Here is a 21,060-nt window from a genome sequence, read left to right on the forward strand (position 1 = left end):
TTTGGCATAAAGAGACATTCAGATAAAGATTCAGACAGACACATTCACATGAACTTTTTTTAATCTTATAAGGATAGACTTACATTATAATTATAAAAATTACTTAATGAATTAAGTAACAGGTTTTAAAATGTGTTTATACTTAAATGAAAATAAAATGAATTATCTACATGTAAAAAAAGAAAAAGAAAAAACAGATTCGGTCCAATAGAAGCCATTTACCTCAACGTGAAAGAACATGAAATTTGAACTATACATGTATCTGCAACAATCATCAAATTGCACTGCATTTTTGTCATCTTTTCTCTTTTTTTTAATACAAAGTAATTAAAGAGCAACAGCATCTTAAAGGGACCATACGTTCAATTATCTCCACGTAGTTTAAAGTGTGCGTATGCTCTTATTCTATATCTACACGCTTGAGTTAGATATGCAATATTCAATAAACGCACACATTAGCCCGCTTAACATAAATGAATTTGTCCCGATTTTGTCGCGTAAGGCCGGTTTCTTCATTAAATATGGCACTCTTCATAGAAACGTAGAACTGTGTCAAAAGTATATGATCCCTCAAATGCTGTTTTTAACACTGGTTATGCCTCGGATTGGCACGCCACACAACACCAGTGTGTTTGTTCTTAGAGCATAGCAGAAAAAAAAAATACTTAGTTTAACGTTTGTTTGTTTTTTTACTTAGAATTGGATTGAAAAACCAGAACAAAAACATCACAATTAGCAACACAATAAACGGAAACTTTCATTTAGGGAACGAATAGCCGAAATAAAAAAAAAGAAAGAAAAAAAGACATGCATCACACGTACGATAACACCTCTACTCGTATCATGCAAAAAGAACGGTCTAGTTTTCATCGATTTTTATCCTTTTTGAAATCTCCCACGTCGACCTGACATCAAAACACAGTACAATACTACAGTAGGTACATGTAGAAGGCCAATCCCATGAGTATGTCTTATAGTATGCATATTGACCTGTCTGTTGTCCACTGGATAAGACACGACTCTAGCGGCGGTGAGATCATGTGGCCGCAGAGAGGGACGCCTCGCAGAAGTCACCTAGCTCTTGTTTGGAAAGGAAAAGTAGATCAACGGTCCCAGGATGAAGCTTGACCTCTGCGTTTGGGCCACTGCTTTATTTGGTAGGACCGAGTGAGTCGCCCGCACTCAGGTTTCAAGGGCAAAACATGGAGAATCACGAATATCTTTATGCACTGCTTATGAAAAAAAAGCATCAGGAAATGTCCAGCTCACATTTCACCCCAAAATCATAAGAAAAAGTATATGCTTATATTGTTTTATCAAGATTTTAATTTTTTGCATATATAATATTTTATGTGAATCTGTAATGTCTATCATCTCTATTTTAAGAATTAACAGTTCGTATATATTTGAAAATGTCCAAAAATATTATGCATAATATTTTGTGGTATAGTCATAAAAACTATTTTGATTTTTTTTTTGCACTTTGATTATTAATATTGAAAATGTACAAATATTTGTTAACTGTCATGAAAAATCGAAATAAATTTTTTTTGTGATTTGCATATATATATATATACACGTGCTTTCAAATGATTAATCGCATCCAAAATACGTTTTTTAAATATAATGTGTACACTATATTTATTATGTATACATAAATACAAACACATGCATTTATATATTTAAAAAAAATGTTTACATATTAAATATATTTATATATAACAAACTATAAGAATATAAATGTAATGCATGTAAATATTTTTTAAATATATGCTTTATGTGTGTCTATTTATATATACATAATAGATACACATAAATATATTATGTAAACAAAAACATTTATTTTGGATGTGATTAATCCCGATTAATGGTTTGACAGCACTTGGATATAAATATAGTTTTTTTTTTTATGCATGACAGTTATGCCAATGAACATGTTTAAACTCCCTATGGTCATTACTGTAAATATAATTAAAATAATGCATTAATTCATTAAAGAAAGATTTAGATTTTTGGTGATTAATAAAAATGTGTGCCTGGACAGGATTTTTACAGTATTACATGTTGCTTCGAACTAATGTATTTTTGCATTACGCAATGACTTTAAAGAATAATGTGCTTAAATGTTTTGGAAGTAAATACTTTTTCATTTGATTTCTGGAGCAAAATCTGACCTGTGCATTTCTTCGTGTCACCCTTCTAGTGTTGTGCATTGAATGCAGTAGACAGCGGCTGGAGAACAAGAGAAATGCTTCGTGCAAGTGTGAAAACAGGAACGGTGTGACCGTAAGCAGCACAAAATAATGCAAAACAAATGCATCTGCGAGGACTTCTTCAATCTATGTAACATTCCTCGGAGGGGTCCTCCGGGTCATTTCGTACAAGTCTAATGGGAACACACAAACCTTCAGACAAAACACACACACGTAAAAAAAAATAAAACCGTTAAGTCAATATCGAGGCACAGACGTTTAGGCTCGCAGAGAGGCAAAGCGACAGAGAAATCTCCCCAAGGCTTATGAAAGAAAAACAACATAAAAGTCACGGGTTACTGCAAAGAAATTCCTAAATACTTTCTTCATTACTGCATCAGCGTTTTCTAACCGGTACGGGATTAAACACTTTGTGCGATTAGTATTGTGTAACATCTCTAAATACTTCAGGGCATTGGGTAACCGTATGATTTTTAGTGCTAAAGAGCTTGAGACAAAAAAACCCATTAATCTACACCAAGATAAAATGTCCACAATATGCGATGTGATACAATTAGTGGGCATTTTAAGAAGCCCATTAAGTAAACTATGTGAAATTAACGTTATATCAACGTTAGATCAATGTTAAATCAACGCTCCAAATATGAAATGCAAAAACTTTTCATTCATTGAAAACAAACGGGAGTAAAACAACTCTAAATTTAGTGCTTAAAATAATAAAAGCTGCATTAGAGTTTACTCGTGGTAATGATACATACTGTATATATATATATATATATATATATATATATATATATATATATATATATATATATATATATATATATATATATATATGCATAATAAAAAAAGAAGAAAACAAAATACATAAAAACACAACAGTATGGTTTCACGCCACAAATGCCTACGTTTCAGTGACAGCAGAGCTCGTGTGCGAGAACCAGAAGACGGAGGGATAAAACGTGAAACATCTGGAAACCGACTCGAAGACATCAAGGACAGAAAGATGTCTTATTTACAGACATCATCTCCCGCCCTCCACCTCCTGGCACTTTTACGTGGTTTAGGACGTCCCGAACGCTCCCCATTCCTCAAGGACCGCCGCATTTCTCACGTCTGAAATGATAAAAGCCTTGCGCATTTCATTTTCACCGTTTCCCCAGGATCGGCGAATGCTGCAAGCTTGAATTTTTAACCCAAGATGGAGCTGTTACAGTCCAACAGATGAACACTTTAACAGCCCAGAAAGGCCAGATGGTATTTTCCCGACGAACGTCTTCGGAACAACTAACAGGAATGGGAAATGCTCGAGACGAACCTCTGAAATATGAAGCTACGTGTGTATGTCGGGGGATGGGATGTCCGTTCATCCATCAACGATAAGAGACACTTGACTAGCGGTAATCCACCGAAATATCCAGCGTTACATTTTCAAAAGATGTTATGAGAAACGTTCTGAGAGAACTTTTGGCAAAAAATGTTTGTGGATCACATGGTTAGGTGAAACTCCTCCCCCTCTCCTCGTCTCGTGTCGCCACCTTACGATGTTTTCACCAGGTCATAGACGTAAATGTGAAAGTCGTCATCAAACTTGATGAAGTAGACGGAGGGCTTGGCCTCCACCTGATGGATAACCATCCCAGTTCGTTTAGAGCCGTCCTCTTTGGCGTATTCCACCTGCTTCCCCACGAGGCTGTCCACCACCTCTCCGGGCTCACGCTCCGCCGGGGGTGAGTCGTCTGAAACACACACCAACCATCATTAGTAGAGACAGAGACGACTCTTTGAATGATAAAAACGACTCATTTAACTGAACGTCCCATAATACACAAAAAATAAATAAAAAAAAAAACAGCAGAATGTAACTGCATTTTCTTATCAGAAAAAAAACTACCAAAAGCCTTGTCAGTTAATAATCTCATTTTCTTTTGCCATTGTTTTTGTGAATTCTGTTAAATGCTATGAAGGCCTGTTCCTGAAAAGGGATGGTAGCAGGTTGCGCCCAAAAGCGTTTCCTTGGTTACCGCTGTAAACAAAGCACTTATGAACACTGCAGCAGGTGGAGCTTAAAGCATTTCCTTGGTTACAGTTGTAAACAAAGCACTTAAGCGTTTCCTTGGTTACAGTTGTAAACAAAGCACTTAAGCGTTTCCTTGGTTACAGTTGTAAACAAAGCACTTAAGCGTTTCCTTGGTTACAGTTGTAAACAAAGCACTTAAGAATTTCCTCGGTTACCGCTGTAAACAAAGCACTTATGAACACTGCAGCAGGTGGAGTGTAAAGTGTTTCCTTGGTTACCGCTGTAAACAAAGCAGCGCTGCACTTATGAACTTAAATATGCATTATACAGAGACAAGATGAAAATAATAAATACCATCTAAACTTTTGTAAAGACCGTAAGTTCCCCTAAGACACACATTCATATAAACTCCTGCCCTTAACTGAATGACGATTTGTTTTGCATCTCAACCGATATGAATCGTCACATATTTGAATCGATTTTCAAACCGGCTCTGGGTTAATCGTTTCATCCCTATTCATTTGTCATAGACATTATGCGGCCCCTCACTTGGTGTGGAAAACTTGATGTGGCCCTCGAGTCAAAAAAACTTGCCCGCCCCCGATTTAAGACATTTTAACCAGTCAGATGTAAAGAGCAGATAGCATTTAGACCCATTGTTTCTACACGAGTACTGAAGACACTCACTGGAGTCTGGCATGATCCTCAGATCTCCGTCTTTATAGTCATCCAGCAGCTGATACATGTAGAGCACCGGGTCTTTCTCGTACGTGATGTAGAACCATGTGTTCATGATGGGCGCCCGGGCCAGAACCATTCCCCTCCACTCGTTCTTAGTGCCATCCTCCGTCTCGAACATGTGCTCCACGGCTTTCCCGATCATGGTGTCTGCCAGGTGAGCGTCACTGATGCGCGTCGAGGCTGAAAAACACACGATTGCATTATTTTCACACAGTCAGCTCTAAAATACAAGCACAAAAATATATGCTTCACCTAATATTAACTCTGAAAATTGATTAAATTCATAAATGTTATATTTATTGAGCAATGAGTGAAACATTTTAAATATATTATAACAATTTAAAATGTATATATACACACATTCAGCCCTAAAACACAATCAGAAAAATTATGCTTCACCTAATATTTAACTCTGAAAATTAAAATTCATTTAATAAATGCAACATAAAAAAAATACTATAATAGTAATAATAACATTCATACACACATTCAGCCCCATCTGAAAATGATCATTATTGAAATTATAAATGTAATATTACGTATGAGCAATATGAGTGCACCATTTAAAAAATATTAATACAATACTACAACTACTGTACTACTAGGGCTGTCAAAAAATAAAAAATATAATTTCGAATATTTATTGAATTTAAAATAAAATTCCACATTTAAATGCAAAAATGTAAAATTTGAATTTTAAGTGTGTAGATGTAAGTGTTGTTGCATTTTAATATTTTTACATACATGACGCTGTTTTGTTTCTAATTGTTTAAGCAAATTAACTAATTATATATGGTTTATAAACATTAATTTAAACATGCACTTTTTTCAAAGATGGTCATGCTTTTTTTTTTACTTTGATTAAACATGCATCAATAATATTTTGCTCGATGATCCCTCTTGTGGCCTCAGGAGGGAAGCCAATTATATCATTTGAATAATGATAATATTTAAGTCCAATATTTAAATTTTTTTTTTTACCATTTTGACAGCCCTAACTACTTCTATGAATAAAAATAATTAGCCTCAGAAAATGCTAAATATTAAATCTATAAATGTTACAAGCAATATGAGTGCAATATTATATATATATATAATATCATTTTCATTTATATATATATAAACAAATACTAATAAAAATAATTAAATGCATATTCAAACATTCAGACAACATAAAAAATAAATTCATATGATTGAATAATAAAATGTATTTTCTGCTCATCTCTGCATTAACGGTCACTAACGATGCAGCTCTATTAAACTGGTTTGCACTCTTCTTTCTAGGTCTGCTGTCAGTGAATGTAAAGTAAGGTACCGAGTCTGTCTGGCAGGACCTCGAGTCCCTGCACACGCTCATCTTTATGCAGCTCCAGGCCATAGACGCAGTCGAAGCCGTCGTATTTGATCAGGTAGAGCGAAGGGTTGACGGGCACCTGGTCTAAAACTGTGCCTTTCCACTGTGACGCCGTGCCGCTGCCCTCCTTCCAGATGTGCTGGATACGACAGCCCACGATGTTCCTCCGCGGCTGAGCCACTGCTTTGGTGGGGCCTACGCTGCTTTTGTGTTTCCTGTCAGATCATTAACATTAGCATTAACATCGCTCTGAAATTAGAGCATTTACATTCCCCAGATGCTCAATTCTGAATCAGTTTCAAGGTGAAAGGCATAATTTCAACAAAACATGATCTATATGGTATTGGTTGAGATAGTCGTACAGATCTCATCCTATGCAAAAAGAAAATATTTTCACATTTAAAACTGAATAATTGCACACTTTAGCTTTGAACAAAATACATTTTATGCAACATTCAACATTATAAATGTAGAATTATGATGAGTATTACAATTTTTAAAAAGTTCTATTTGTTATAATCAATATGAGGTTAATATTTAAAAAATATGAAAATAATAATAATAATAATAATATAGTATATAAAAATAATAAAACAAGCAAATAAATTAACCTAATAGTTCATATTTATTATTAAAATTAATGAAATTTTAAAAATATTAATATCTTATAACAATTCATGTTTAAGTTTTCAATCCAATACACAATCAAATTAAAAATATATTTCACCTAATATAACATAACACAATGACACAAAATTAATACATTCAGATATTGAACTAAACATTAACAAAAAATTAACATGATATAATAATTCATAGTTATAAATTCAGCTCTAAAACAAGTATCTAGAAAACTTATAATTTATTCATTTAATAATCAATTATTATCATTAAATACATATTACAATAAATATGAATTAAACATTTAAAAATTATTAATATATTTAAAAATTATTAATATATTATAATAATTAAATATAATGTATTCAAATGTGCTGCTACAGTGCTGCTGCTATTTTCTTTACATAACTGTAATAATTAGGGCTGTAGCTAACGAATATTTTAGTAATCGAGTATTCTACCAAAAATTCCATGGATTAATCGAGTAATCAGGTAAAATGTGTTTTTGCTTAATTAAAGTGCAATATTAATTATGCAAGAGAAAATAAGACTCCTGTGTCTCTTAATATGAATAACTAAGTTTCCTTTTTTAGAAATTTTTTTTATTTTTATTTTTTAAATGCATAGAATGCAATGCATACATCAAAAATAAACATTTAATTATTACTCATTGTTTCTCTGTCTATACTTGTACTGTGAACAATGACAATAAAGTTGACAGATGAATTAAGTGCATTTAAGTGCAATTCAGTTGGGATTTTAAATAAAGCATTTTCTGAGATAAACATTAAACACATAAAACATTAATTTAATTTATCTTTTAATTATTGAAAATTAACTTAACTTTTTGGTTAACAAAGGGGATTTACTATTAAAAATAAAACATGGAAGAAATGTTGGGTGATTAAACCTTAAAACAAAATAATGTTTGATTTTTTTTTTTATTATAGTACTAGGCTATGTACATTCTGCTGAACAATAGTCTTTAACTGGACTTTTATTTTGACGGGTTGACGTACCTTTACAGTTCTGTGTATGTGATGTGACCCTAGTTTTACTCAAATCAAACGGTCAAATGCTCATGAAGAAACTGTCAGTGCAGTTCTGGAGATGTTGTTCATGTGTTCACCTTCTTATTTAGTGAGACAGCAGACGCTGAAATCACCGGAGCGTCACGCGCGCTTCAGTGTGTTAATAAAGGAAGACGCGCTTCTGCTCCATTCATTAACAGAGACACGCAGAACATGCAGGATTCATATTTAAATAGACTGTTCCGGCTTAATATTTACAGATATTAGTCCATATCGTGATTTGATGTAAGTGCAATGACCTATTTTTGATTAATTCATTCAAAATTTGGCAAATTCCGTGCCATTTCGAGTTAAACTGTAAAATCCATTTTTATGACTGGATTCCACGATTCCCTCCGCGTTTTCTGCATCGCGGAAATCATAGGGCCCTAGTTGTGGTATGCCAGCTCTATCTTGCAATGGACACACGCCACGACGTTCTCCTTACGTTTGTCCGCGCCCTTAAATCAAAACACTGCTGACTCCTTGCAGTATGCGACTTCGGACGTAGCGCTTGTGTCTCCTTCCGCTTTGTGGATGACGTAAACGTTTTGTGTCATATAAAAAAAAATAATTGCAAATGAACCTGACGTGAGATTTAAAATAAATTAAAAGAGGCTTTGAGGCAGAGGAATTTCGAACATATTTTCATGTTCGATACACAATCAAAAAAAATACACAAATCATCTTAAAATTTAACTATGGGTCAGAAGTGTTATTTATTGAATTTATTACAATCAATGTATAAAAAAAGCATTTAATTATATTAATATAAACATAATAGAATTGTAATTATTATAATTCTATATATTATAATTACTTTACTTAATATTCAACTCTTAAAATTATAACTTTTAAATGCGTAAATATTTATTATGATTGCTTTGAGTGTAGTTTAAAAAAAATATATATATAATTCACACACTAAAACAAGAAAATAAAATGATTATTAAAGGGGTCATCGGACGCCCATTTTCCAAAAGCTGTTATGATTCTGTAAGGTCTTAATGAAAAGTCTACAAAAAACACTTTTTACCGTCAAAAAAAGCTTTGTTTTTATCAAGCCGTTTGGTTGGATGTTCCTTTAAATGCTAATGAGCTCTGCTGACCCCACCCCCTCGTCTGTGAGGTGAGCAGCAGTTCTCTGAGAGATGTAAACTTTAGCCACATTTATTGTGACACTTCCTAACATTTAAAGTGATGAGCATAATATAATGTAGAATAATTATCAAGATTCCCACATTCAGCCCTAAAACATAATCAAAAGAAAACTTACTTATGAGAGTTCTTTTTCTTCATCATATTTGCAGAGACACCAGCATGCCCTTCAATCACAGACACAGCAAACATGGTTATTATTAAAAAGCCATTTGAGAGGATGATCTTCAGAAGGTTCATCACTCTGACCTGCATCAGCTCTGGATCTCTGGGCGGCGTTCTTCCCGAATGGGGTCTTCATTCATCTGTGTGTTGAGGAGCAGCCCGGCTGCCGCACTAGGGTCAAAATATCCTCTGCTCTTTCTGATGAATGAAAGAGTTTCAGGGGAGAGGGGATTCAACCTCGGAGAAGAGACGCTGGCATGTAATGTGCTCGGCTGATGCCCGTCTGACGGGTCGGCCTCTCAGGGCCCGCACAGATGGGTACTGATCCAGACCTCCCTCAGAAGGGCTCCAGCAACCTAAAAAATACAAGAACATTGGCTTAAACATTTAGAAAACACTCTGGGAATGTAAACGGTCACATGTTAACTCAACAAGAGTGAAGAAGCTCCACGTCAATGAGCCACAATACATGATTTATAGCTGAGAACAACTTTATATTAATAAATATTAAGTTGGATCCTAAAACGTAAAAAAACATCAACATGGAAAATGGGGTCAAATGTGGTTATGTTGACACTGAATGGATAGTTTACCCAAATAGAAAAGAAGAATAAAGAGAGGAACACACTGGAATAACTTGAAGGTGAGTAAATGAGGATCATTTTCACAGTCTTCATCTATTAGTTAATTTCGAAGAACCTTCTTGTTAATGAGCCACAAAGCGCTTTGTAGATGAGAAGATCAACAAACAAGACATTTGTGTCCCTGGAGCACAAAAGCAGTCTTAAGTCTCTGGGGTATATTTGTAGCAATAGCCAAAAATACATGGTATGCGTCAAAATTATTTTTATTTTGTGCCAAAAATCATTAGGATAATAAGTAAAGATCATGTTTCAATCACTAAATTTGGTAAATTTCCTATCGTAAATATATTAAAACTTAATTTTTGATTAGTAATATGCATTCCTAAAAACTTCATTTGAACAACTTTAAAGATGATTTTCTCAATATTTAGATTTTTTTGCACCCTCAGATTCCAGATTTTCAAATAGTTGTATCTCAGACAAATATTGTCCTCCTAACAAACCACACATCAATGGAAAGATGATTTATTCTGCTTTCAGATGATGTATAAATATAAATATTGAAAAATTGACCCTGATGACTGGTTTTGTGCTCCAGGTTCACATTTGTATTTTTTCGTCCATGCAATGGAAGTCAATGGAAATCCAAACCATGTGCTAGCCAACATTCTTCAAAATATCTTCTTCCACAGAACAAAGTCAATCAGGTTTGGAACGGCATGAAGGTGAGTAAACAATTACAGAATGTTCACTATTCCTGTGAAATATATTTCAAAAAATAAATTCAACCTTGAAAAGTTGAATCCTGAAATAAAAAAAAAAGCCATAGTAAATAGGCTCATATGTGACTGTTGATAAATTCAACAACAATTGCACCCATCTGATGTCCCAACACTCAAAATACCAAAGAAAGCAGAGCAGATGAGCCATGGCATGAGACTTGCATTAATTCAGGAAGCCAAGCAGACGCCGTTATACAACTCAACAGGAGCTCGGGCTTCCTTACACCACATCAGCAAACTCATTTATTCTGTCAGACCATCATCTTTTATAAAACAGACCATTGAACATGAACATGACCTAGTGCAATCCAAGGGCAATATTTTTTTAAATGTGTAAAATGCATAAAAATACACCAGAACATGCATTTATTGCTATTTTCCAACAAGACAAGACACAAATAACACTGCTTCCATTTCCAATTTGATAGTCTTTAACTGCCATGAAAATAATGAGCTAGACAGGAACATTAACTCAAGGTCAGTCCTCCTTTTTTAAGACATCCTGCCATGTTACTTTTAGATAAAGGTGTTGAGATGATGCCAAAGTTATTAAAACACTTGACCCGAGTATTTTTGCAATGTTTTGTCCTTGAAATATTTAAATTATCCCTTAAGCATGTTGTAAACCAACTCTTATTTCAGTTTCTGCTGTTGTATTTTTCACAACATTGGGTGAAATTGTCAAAAACACAAAAGACATTTCAGCCCAACTTACAATAATTAAATGTAATTTTACAATAATTAAGATTTTAAAAAGACGTCAAAATTATTATGATTTTTTTTTTTAGTTTTGCTTCCAAATGTATCCACGCAAGTATATTTGTATATTTTGCTAAATTAAAGTATTTGTCCTGAATTGCATCAATTTAATCCAATGCAACATCAAAGGCAAGTCAAATACCATCGTAACGCACAAATATGCTATTTGTTATGTGTTTTCTCATTAAAAAAATAGTGTAAAACTGCAATAATAATCTGCGAGAAAAATATTTATTTTCTGAGGCGAAACTAGACCCAGAAAGGTTTGGCCTACACATTTCCCAGGCTAATAAATTGTGGTTGAAGATAACTATATTTTACATAAACCTACACTCAAGATAATGGATCTCCAATGCTGTTAAAATCGTGGCTATAACTGAACTCGATGGTGTTGTGTTAAAGACCTGCACATGGATGATGGAGCAATTCTGTATATGCAATAAATGCTTTTTCCAGCGTATGAGAATCGAATATATTTTGGCTGTCGAGGCAAAAGTACTGAGCTGTATCAAAAGTTGGCCAGTGTCTGCTATAATGACAATGTCTTACAGTCACTGAATGCAATTAAAACCAGGGAATTTACAGCTCAATGATGCAGAAAAATTGTGTTGTTGAACAGTATTCAAAACGTGGAACTGACCAATTGAATCCAAGAAAAGGATATAGTTTTAGAGCCATAACCACCATACGTTAATAGTCCAGGAGGACAAGATATACAAATAAAATTGTACATGCATTACACATCTAGGTTACATTAAATAAGATTATGTTTTGCTTTGTTTGGAGTGGTTGGTCCACAAAAATAGTACAATTCAGAAGCTAAAGGCAGGTTTATATCAAGTTTCTCTGCTGTAATCTCTTCTTTACAAGCCTAATTGATCAATTAATCCTCCAGAGGTGCCCTACAAAACTCTTCAGAAGACTCATGAAATACAAATGAACCGCCGCCTTCCAAATAAACCCCAGATTGATTCATGTCCCTGGTTTTAGTGAAAACTACCAAATTTACACATGAAAAAGATCCTGGATGTGTACAAAAGCATGATTTTTGAAGAAAATCGGCATTAGGGAGACATACCAGCTAACATGGAGGACTAAAGAAAGAATTACATTGCATACAGACAATATTTAGCCATTTAACGATCAAAACAAGACAGAAAAGAGCAATAAGCGCGCTTTTTGTGCACACGGAATCACAATTTGTCATTAGAAACATTCAAATCTGTCTGGCTAACCGACTCCATCTCGCTAGCTCTCTTCAATTAACGCTACATATTCACCTCAAACACAGCCAGGTATATTATCATAAATACTACGACTGCATACAAATCTTCCAAGAGGTTAAGAAACCCATAAAAGAGCATTACATGATAAAAGTGTGTGGCTAAACGAGGTGCAATAGCTCCTAGCTCGACTCAGCTCAACGGTTTCAGCCGCCATTTTGGCTCAAGCGCTTATTTACGATCCCGCAGTAGAAACAAAGGAAGCACAAGAAACACATTTTCAACAGAAACGTCTGGATCAAGCGTCGCCCCGAAACCCCCTTCACTCCCTCCACTGCAGCTCTGAGCTCAATCATGTCGCATTTCGCTTTTTATTCAAGTGCAATGCATAAATGTGGCATTTGTGGCATGGATGCTCGCTTACCCCGGGTTTATTTTAGAAATTCACGCATATTGCGGCATAAAAATATTTCCACTCCAGCTCTGCCTCACTGTGTGTTCAATGAGCAGCGTTTGATGAGCGCAGGCGGCCCCGAGTGCGGCCGAGCTCTTGCCCTCCCCTTCTCAACTGCCATATAGTGCTCCGCTGCCTGGCGCCGCTGGCGCTGTGAGTGAAGCCTTCCTGCCAAATAGTACGCCGTCAACCGTTTCCCATCGGCTTTCTTCGGCCGCGTTCGGCGCTGCTGGACGATGATGTGTGCGCATGCGCAAGCACTGCGACACGAGTTAGGAGACATGACTGTCCCCCTCAAAAACCCACTGACAATAAAGTCTGTAATTTGAAGGTCTGCACAGTGCTATACTTAACATTAAAATTACTTTATGAATTCACCAATAGCCTACGCAATCTGTTTTATATTAAATTAAATTAAATTAATGCATTTAGCAGACGCTTTTATCCAAAGCAACTTACACTGCATTCAGGCATATAATAATATAATATATAGTATATAATAAATATATATATATGAGTGTATATGTATATGCGAGTGTATATATATATATATATATATATACATACATACATCAGACTGGGGAAGAAAGCGGATTTAAGTGACTTTGAACGTGGAATGGTTGTTGGTGCCAGGTGGGCTGATCTGCGTATTTCAAAAACTGCTGATCTGCTGGGATTTTTACACACAACCATCTCTAGGGTTTACAGAGAATGGTCCGAAAAAGAGAAAATATCAAGTGAGCTGCAGTTGTGTAGAAAATTTTTTGTTGATGTCAGAGGAGAATAGGCTGGTTAGAGATGATAGAAAGGCAACCGTAACTAAGACCACATCAGGTGCTGCTCCTGTCAGATAAGAACAGGAAACAGAGGCTACAGTTCACACAGACTCACCAAAATTGCACAATAGAAGATTGGAAAAACGTTGCCTGGTCTGATGAGTCTTGATTTCTGCTGCACCATTCAGATGGTAGGGTCAGAATTTGGTGTAAAGAACATGAAAGCATGGATCCTTCCTGCCTTGCCTTAATGGTTCAGGCTGCTGGTGGTAGTGTAATGCTTTTCTTGGGACACCTGGGCCCCTTCAATTGAGCATGGTTGAAAGGCCACAGCCTATCTGAGCATTGTTTCTGACCATGTCCATCCCTTTATGACCACCATGTACCCATCCTCTGATGGCTACTTCCAGCAGGATAATGCACCATGTCACAAAGCTCAAATCATCTTAGACTGGTTTCTTGAACATGACAATGAGTTCACTTTACTTAGATGTTGACTAAATCCACAGATCATCCTGTGCTCTACAGGTATCTCTGGTGATGAGGTCGTCTAATGCGTTGTGACGTTCATTAACATACACACACACACACAGACACGGTGGAATAAGCAAATCATCATCCCACAGATGAACACGAATCTCTCTCTGTAAGGGAGTGGCATCAATAATCTCACTGTTTCCCAAACAAAACTGGGGCCGCCTCTCTCTGCGGTTGCCATGGAGACAGTGTCTTCACATGCCTTTGAACTGCTGCATAATGGACAGGAGCTGCTCCCTGCGTATCTGGATGTTGCACTGCTCCTTTTTCAGCCTCTCCTGCTCCTAGAAGACTCGCACCCAATCAATAAATAAAGACCGGCAAGGTGAAATGTTAAACAGCTGTCAATCTCTCCACGCAGAAAATGAGACGTTTTAATGTGAGTTCAGTGTGAGCGGCTCCTGTAGAGATGATTGCATTCATTACAGTGAGAGAAAATCACTGTACGTTCAGGTACGGCTCACACGAAATGGACTTTTAAAGGAGTATTTCATGCAAAAATGCATTTTAATGTTTGGCTCAAAAATCTGATAAAAAGTGTATGTCTAGAATTTTTTTTTGTAAACATTATACATTTACACACACACACACTCTGCAGACTTGCTCAATGTCCCGCCCACGGCGCTATCTGATTGGTTACACCTCACGAGTAATAGCCTATCAACACTTGCAAGACGGTTGAAGCCGGTCCGCTGGTCAGTGGAGTTGCTAACTTGGCGTCTTTGTCGCTAGATTTTTTTTTCTCCAAAAAAGCGACTAGCGACAAATCTAGCAACTTTTTGGACAATCATTATTTGCTCTCTGAGACTCTCTGGTGCTGCCGCACGAGCGCGAGGTCTCTCTTTCCCAGCGCGAGGCTCTCTCTCTGCTTCTGCAGTGTTCAGCGAGCGCAGAGAGGAACAGCACTTTCAGTTAAAAAAAAATATATATATTCTGTTGCTTCTAACTCTATTTTACAAGAAAGTATAGCCGACATCAGTCACAGCACAACCACTGACTTTATCGTATGTGTATTTGATTTCATTAGTGCAGATTAATGTTTGAGAGCTGGTTGTGTAGTCTTAATGGAATGCGTTTCAGTCATTATAATTTTCATTCCGTTGTTGTGACGCTAACAATGGAGGACAGGAGGCAGATGCAAGTAAAGGTAGTTTATTGACAGGAGTAGTGATGGATGAATGCTGGTGAGTGACGCAGGAACCACGATGGCAGCACAGACAGGTGGGTAGGTGATTTGAGTGCGTTGGTAGCGATGGCGGTGGTGGTAGATCGGTGATCGGCGGTGATAATCCGTGTGTGACTGTGAATATCCAATGAAGACCGAAACAGGAACTGAGCAAGGACAGGAACACAGGAGCACGAACAGACATCGACACAAGGACTTCAAACAACGATCTGACAAACAGGAGACGAAAGACAGGGCGTTAAATAGGCGGTTGGAATGAGATGCACCTGCCGCTGATCAGGCGATCAGTGGCAACACCCACATGAACCAATCAACATGACATAACATGACTACAGCTGGAGACGGTGCATTCACGAACCGTGACAGTACCCCTCCTCCTAAGGACGCCTCCTGGCGTCCCCAGAATCTCTTACCTGTCGATTATAATCATCGATAAGGGAGTGATCCAGGATGTCCCTAGCAGGTACCCAACTTCTCTCCTCCGGACCGTAACCCTCCCAGTCCACCAAGTACTGAAATCCGCGTCCCCTCCTTCTAGAGTCCAGAATACGATTTACCAAATAGGTGGTCTCCCCATCTACGAGACGCGGCGGGGGAGGGACCGGGGTAGGCGGATTAATGGGAGAATGAAATACGGGCTTGATTTTGGACACATGAAAGGCGGGATGAATTCTCCTGTACGTAGGAGGGAGTTTAAGGCGGACTGCCACTGGACTAATGATCTTGGTGACAGTAAACGGGCCAATAAATTTGGGAGCCAATTTATTAGATACGGACCGGAGAGGGATATTCTTGGTTGAAAGCCACACCTTTTGACCCACGACGTATACGGGAGGCCTAGACCGGTGGCGATCGGCCTTGGCCTTGGTGCGCGCCCCCACTTGGAGTAGAGTCTCACGGGCTCTGGTCCAAGTGCGGTGGCACCTCTGGACGAAGGCGTGAGCGGAGGGGACCGCAACTTCGGATTCCATACTGGGAAAAATAGGTGGCTGGTAACCTACACTACACTCAAAAGGAGATAGGCCCGTAGCTGATACTGGTAAGGTATTGTGGGCGTACTCCACCATAGACAATTGTTGGCTCCAGGAGGAAGGATTCTTGGAGACCAAACATCGCAACACCCTTTCCAAATCTTGGTTGGCTCTCTCGGTTTGACCATTGCTCTGGGGGTGAAACCCTGAGGACAGACTTACAGTCGCTCCCAGTAGTCTACAGAATTCTTGCCAAAATTTAGCCACAAATTGGGGTCCCCTGTCAGAAACCACATCTATCGGGAGGCCATGTAAACGAAAGACGTGGTCTACTACGGTCAACGCTGTCTCCTTGGCTGAGGGTAATTTGGGCAAGGGAATAAAGTGGGCCGCCTTCGAGAACCTGTCCACCACGGTTAAAACTACCGTGTTGCCCTGGGAGGGCGGGAGGGCGGTAATAAAATCTAGAGCGATGTGGGACCAGGGTCTCGAAGGAACCGGCAGCGGTTGGAGTAACCCATCAGGGGGCCAATTGGAAGTCTTACCAGTGGCACAAACCGAGCAAGCCAAAACAAAACTGTGAATGTCGCGAGCCATAAGTGGCCACCAGAATCTTTGCTTGACTAAAAATCTAGTACGGTTAACCCCTGGATGGCAAGCTACATTCGAGCAATGTCCCCACTGGATAACGTTGGACCTTAATCCCTCCGGCACAAATAAACGGTTCGGTGGGCACCCGGGCGGAGGTGTTACCCCTTCTAAGGCCGTTCTGACCTTCGATTCGATCTCCCATGTGAGAGTGGAGACCACTAATGTCTCAGGAAAAATACACTCGGGAGTGGACGGGCGTTCGGAATGGTCAAAAATACGCGACAAAGAATCGGGTTTGATATTTTTGGAACCCGGGCGGTACGAGATAGTAAAGTCAAAACGTCCGAAAAAAAGTGCCCACCGAGCCTGCCTGGAGTTCAACCTCTTGGCGGTGCTAATGTACTCTAAATTCTTGTGGTCATTCCATACTATAAAAGGAACCCCCGATCCCTCTAACCAGTGTCGCCATTCCTCCAATGCCATCTTAACTGCCAACAATTCTCGGTTACCAATATCGTAATTTCGTTCTGCCGGAGATAAACGATATGAAAAATACGCGCAAGGCTGGACCTTGTCGTCTAAGGGAGAACGTTGAGATAACACCGCTCCTACCCCCACCTCTGATGCGTCGACCTCCACCACGAACTGACGTGTAGGGTCAGGGGTAATCAGAATAGGGGCTGAAATGAAACGGCTCTTCAGTTTGGCAAACACAGCCTCAGCTGTGTCCGACCACCTGAACGCAGTCTTGGCGGAGGTCAAGGCGGTCAGAGGTGCGGCTAGTTGGCTGAAGTTGCGAATAAAACGCCGGTAGAAGTTAGCGAACCCCAGAAACCTCTGTAGGGCCTTACGGGAATCTGGGCTTGGCCATTCTACCACAGCCTTAACCTTCTCGGGATCCATGCGTATTCCCTCAGTCGACACGATATACACCAAAAATGGAATTGACTGTGCATGAAATTCGCATTTCTCCGCCTTGACAAAAAGCCCATTCTCTAGCAACCTCTGAAGCACTCGTTGGACGTGCTGCACATGTTCCTGGAGAGAAGAAGAAAAAATCAATATGTCGTCCAGGTAGACATAAATGAACTGATCGATCATATCTCGCAGCACGTCGTTGACGAGTGCCTGGAAGACCGCTGGGGAGTTGGAGAGCCCAAAGGGCATAACCAAGTATTCAAAGTGCCCTCTGGGGGTGTTAAAAGCGGTCTTCCATTCATCCCCCTCCCTGATCCGAACCAAATGATACGCATTGCGTAAGTCCAGTTTTGTGAAAATTGACGCTCCCTGCAACCTCTCGAAGGCCGAAGACATCAACGGCAAAGGATAAGTATTCTTTACCGTGATGTTGTTCAGTCCCCGGTAATCAATACAAGGTCGCAGAGATCCGTCCTTCTTTCCCACAAAAAAGAACCCCGCCCCCGCAGGAGAAGAGGAAGGGCGGATGAATTTAGAAGCTAGAGAATCAGAAATATATTTCTCCATAGCCTCCCTCTCTGGAACAGAAAGTGAATAGAGTTTGCCCTTAGGCGGAGACTTACCTGATAGTAAACCTATGGCACAGTCGTAAGGACGATGCGGAGGAAGAGAAGCAGCCCGAGACTTACTGAACACTTCCTTCAGATGGAGGTACTCAGCGGGCACGTTAGACAAATCCACCGCCTCCTCCTGCAACACAGACACAGACACAGACGGACAGGCAGACACTAGACAAGACTCATGACACTTTTTACACCAAGACAAAACGGAGTTAGAGAGCCAGTCAATACTAGGGTTGTGGAGGAGGAGCCAAGGGTGTCCGAGGACAATGGGTGCCAGGGGAGAGTCAAGGATGTGAAAAGAGATGGTTTCGGAGTGATTGCCAGAGGTGATGAGTGTAATGTCTTCCGTGATGTATGATATGGTGGGAAGTTGCTGACCAGTGAGGGCGTGAACCGTGATGTGGTGCGGAAGAGGTCTGAGGGGAATGTGGAGCTTGTGGGCTAATGTGCTGTCCATGAAGTTCCCTTCTGCCCCGGAATCCAGTAGTGCCTGACAGTGATGTGTCTGTGCTGACCACCGCAGCCATACCGGGAGGAGCGTAGAAGATGATGGTGATGATGATGATGATGATGAGGTCTTCTCGGCGGAGATCCCACCCGATAGTAGCCTCATACGTACTACCGGGCCTGGCCCTTTTACTGGACAGGCGTGGGCTTGATGTCCGGCTCCCCCGCAGTAAAGGCAAAGGCCCAGGGACCTCCGCCTCTCCTTCTCCTCCCGGGAAAGCCGAGCTCGCCCTATCTGTATGGGCTCGTGATCGTAGACAGGGCTGGCCACGTCCCCGCCGCTGAACCGCACGTCTGCCGGTCCCCTGGATGGGGTGTTGAGTAGCCCCCTCCTCTCCATCCGTGCCAGACGTGCATCGACCCGAAGGGCCAGCTCAATCAGTCCATTAAACGACGGGGGAAGGTCCAGGGCGTAGATCTCCCTCTGGACGCGGTCAGCCAGCCCATGCAGGAACACCTCCCGTCCTGCGGCGGCCCGATCAAAGACCCGTCTCATCTCGGCGGAGAGCGCCCGGAACGAGGCACAGCATGGGTCCTGGTTCTCCCACACCGCTGTTCCCCACAATGCCGCCCTCCCAGAGAGCAGGGTCAGGACGAAGGCCACCTTGGCCCTCTCACTGGCGAACGTTCTAGGCTGGAGGGCAAAATGCATATCACAACGGTTAAGGAAAGCTCTACAATAGTTGGGCTCACCCGAGTACGCTTCCGGAATCGGGAGGCGTGGTTCCGGCTGGGAGGGGGCCTCCGATGGTGCTGGTGGAACAGGCGGTGTGAGTGGCGCAGTGGGAGCTCGTAATAGCTGGAACTGTTGGGTGAGCTCGGACACCTGCGTCACTAAAGCCTGAACCGCGCGACCAGTGTCGTTAAGAGTCCGCTCCTGGGAGTCCATCCTCCGAACACTGGCGCTGAGGAAAGCTTCGAGGGAGGAAGGTTGATTACTCGCTGCCTCCATGTTGGTCAGCTCGTTCTGTGACGCTAACAATGGAGGACAGGAGGCAGATGCAAGTAAAGGTAGTTTATTGACAGGAGTAGTGATGGATGAATGCTGGTGAGTGACGCAGGAACCACGATGGCAGCACAGACAGGTGGGTAGGTGATTTGAGTGCGTTGGTAGCGATGGCAGTGGTGGTAGATCGGTGATCGGCGGTGATAATCCGTGTGTGACTGTGAATATCCAATGAAGACCGAAACAGGAACTGAGCAAGGACAGGAACACAGGAGCACGAACAGACATCGACACAAGGACTTCAAACAACGATCTGACAAACAGGAGACGAAAGACAGGGCGTTAAATAGGCGGTTGGAATCAGGCGATCAGTGGCAACACCCACATGAACCAATCAACATGACATAACATGACTACAGCTGGAGACGGTGCATTCACGAACCGTGACAGTTGTCTGACAACAGAAACATTAAAATGTAGTAATAAAAACAGTTTTATTGAGAATTTAATTAAATGGCTAAATTAAATTGCAGTATGTGAGCATAGGGAGGCTTAGAACACTTAGTGCTTTATAATTCGTTATACAGCCTGCGACACAATGATCAGATCTTTTTGTTGTTCCTAGTTAAAAGACAGGTAGGGAAATGTGCATTTTGTTTTAAGGCTCCATATGATTGGAATAATCTTCCATTTTCTATCCATTCAACTTCACTTACAGAGTTTCGAAGGGCCCTCGGGGAACATCTTCGGAACATTTGTCTTTGTTTCTAGTTTTGTTTGTTTGACCTTGGACTTGATTGGTCATGTGTTTACTATTTCTCATTTTTATGTCTTCATTTTTATTTATTTATTATGATTATT

At 39.8% G+C, this 21,060-nt stretch overlaps 2 protein-coding genes across 4 annotated transcripts in view; one reads left to right on the forward strand and one right to left on the reverse strand.

The window, feature by feature from the left end:
- Positions 1-21,060, forward strand: part of LOC132127146 (mesoderm induction early response protein 3-like) — a 164,435-nt gene that overhangs the window by 139,846 nt on the left and 3,529 nt on the right. The window lies entirely within an intron of this gene.
- Positions 3,038-13,273, reverse strand: LOC132127111 (spindlin-Z-like). 3 transcript variants are annotated; one of them, XM_059538746.1, is made up of 6 exons: positions 13,115-13,273; positions 9,427-9,698; positions 9,296-9,344; positions 6,290-6,543; positions 4,921-5,154; positions 3,038-3,952 (listed from the first exon to the last, which is right to left on the reverse strand). In XM_059538746.1, the coding sequence occupies exons 2-6, from the start codon at positions 9,476-9,478 to the stop codon at positions 3,753-3,755; spliced, it is 789 nt and encodes a 262-aa protein (XP_059394729.1). In that variant the 5' UTR covers positions 9,479-9,698; positions 13,115-13,273; the 3' UTR covers positions 3,038-3,752. The 3 variants fall into 3 exon arrangements, with proteins under 3 accessions (XP_059394729.1, XP_059394731.1, XP_059394730.1); XM_059538748.1 differs by lacking the exon at positions 13,115-13,273 and adding an exon at positions 12,835-12,948; XM_059538747.1 differs by lacking the exon at positions 13,115-13,273 and adding an exon at positions 12,748-12,870.

The sequence above is a fragment of the Carassius carassius genome, chromosome 45, assembly GCF_963082965.1.
Source record: "Carassius carassius chromosome 45, fCarCar2.1, whole genome shotgun sequence".
NCBI classification, from domain to species: domain Eukaryota; kingdom Metazoa; phylum Chordata; class Actinopteri; order Cypriniformes; family Cyprinidae; genus Carassius; species Carassius carassius.

What these genes read in the sequence shown, in the direction of transcription:
- LOC132127111 (XM_059538746.1), bottom strand. Translation starts at nt 9,478, where the DNA reads ATGAAGACCCCATTCGGGAAGAACGCCGCCCAGAGATCCAGAGCTGAT. An exon ending in GAGATCCAGAGCTGATGCAG is followed by an intron (nt 9,345 to 9,426) that starts GTCAGAGTGATG and finishes CTGTGATTGAAG; the next exon opens with GGCATGCTGGTGTCTCTGCA. An exon ending in GAGGATCATGCCAGACTCCA is followed by an intron (nt 3,953 to 4,920) that starts GTGAGTGTCTTC and finishes TGTGTGTTTCAG; the next exon opens with ACGACTCACCCCCGGCGGAG.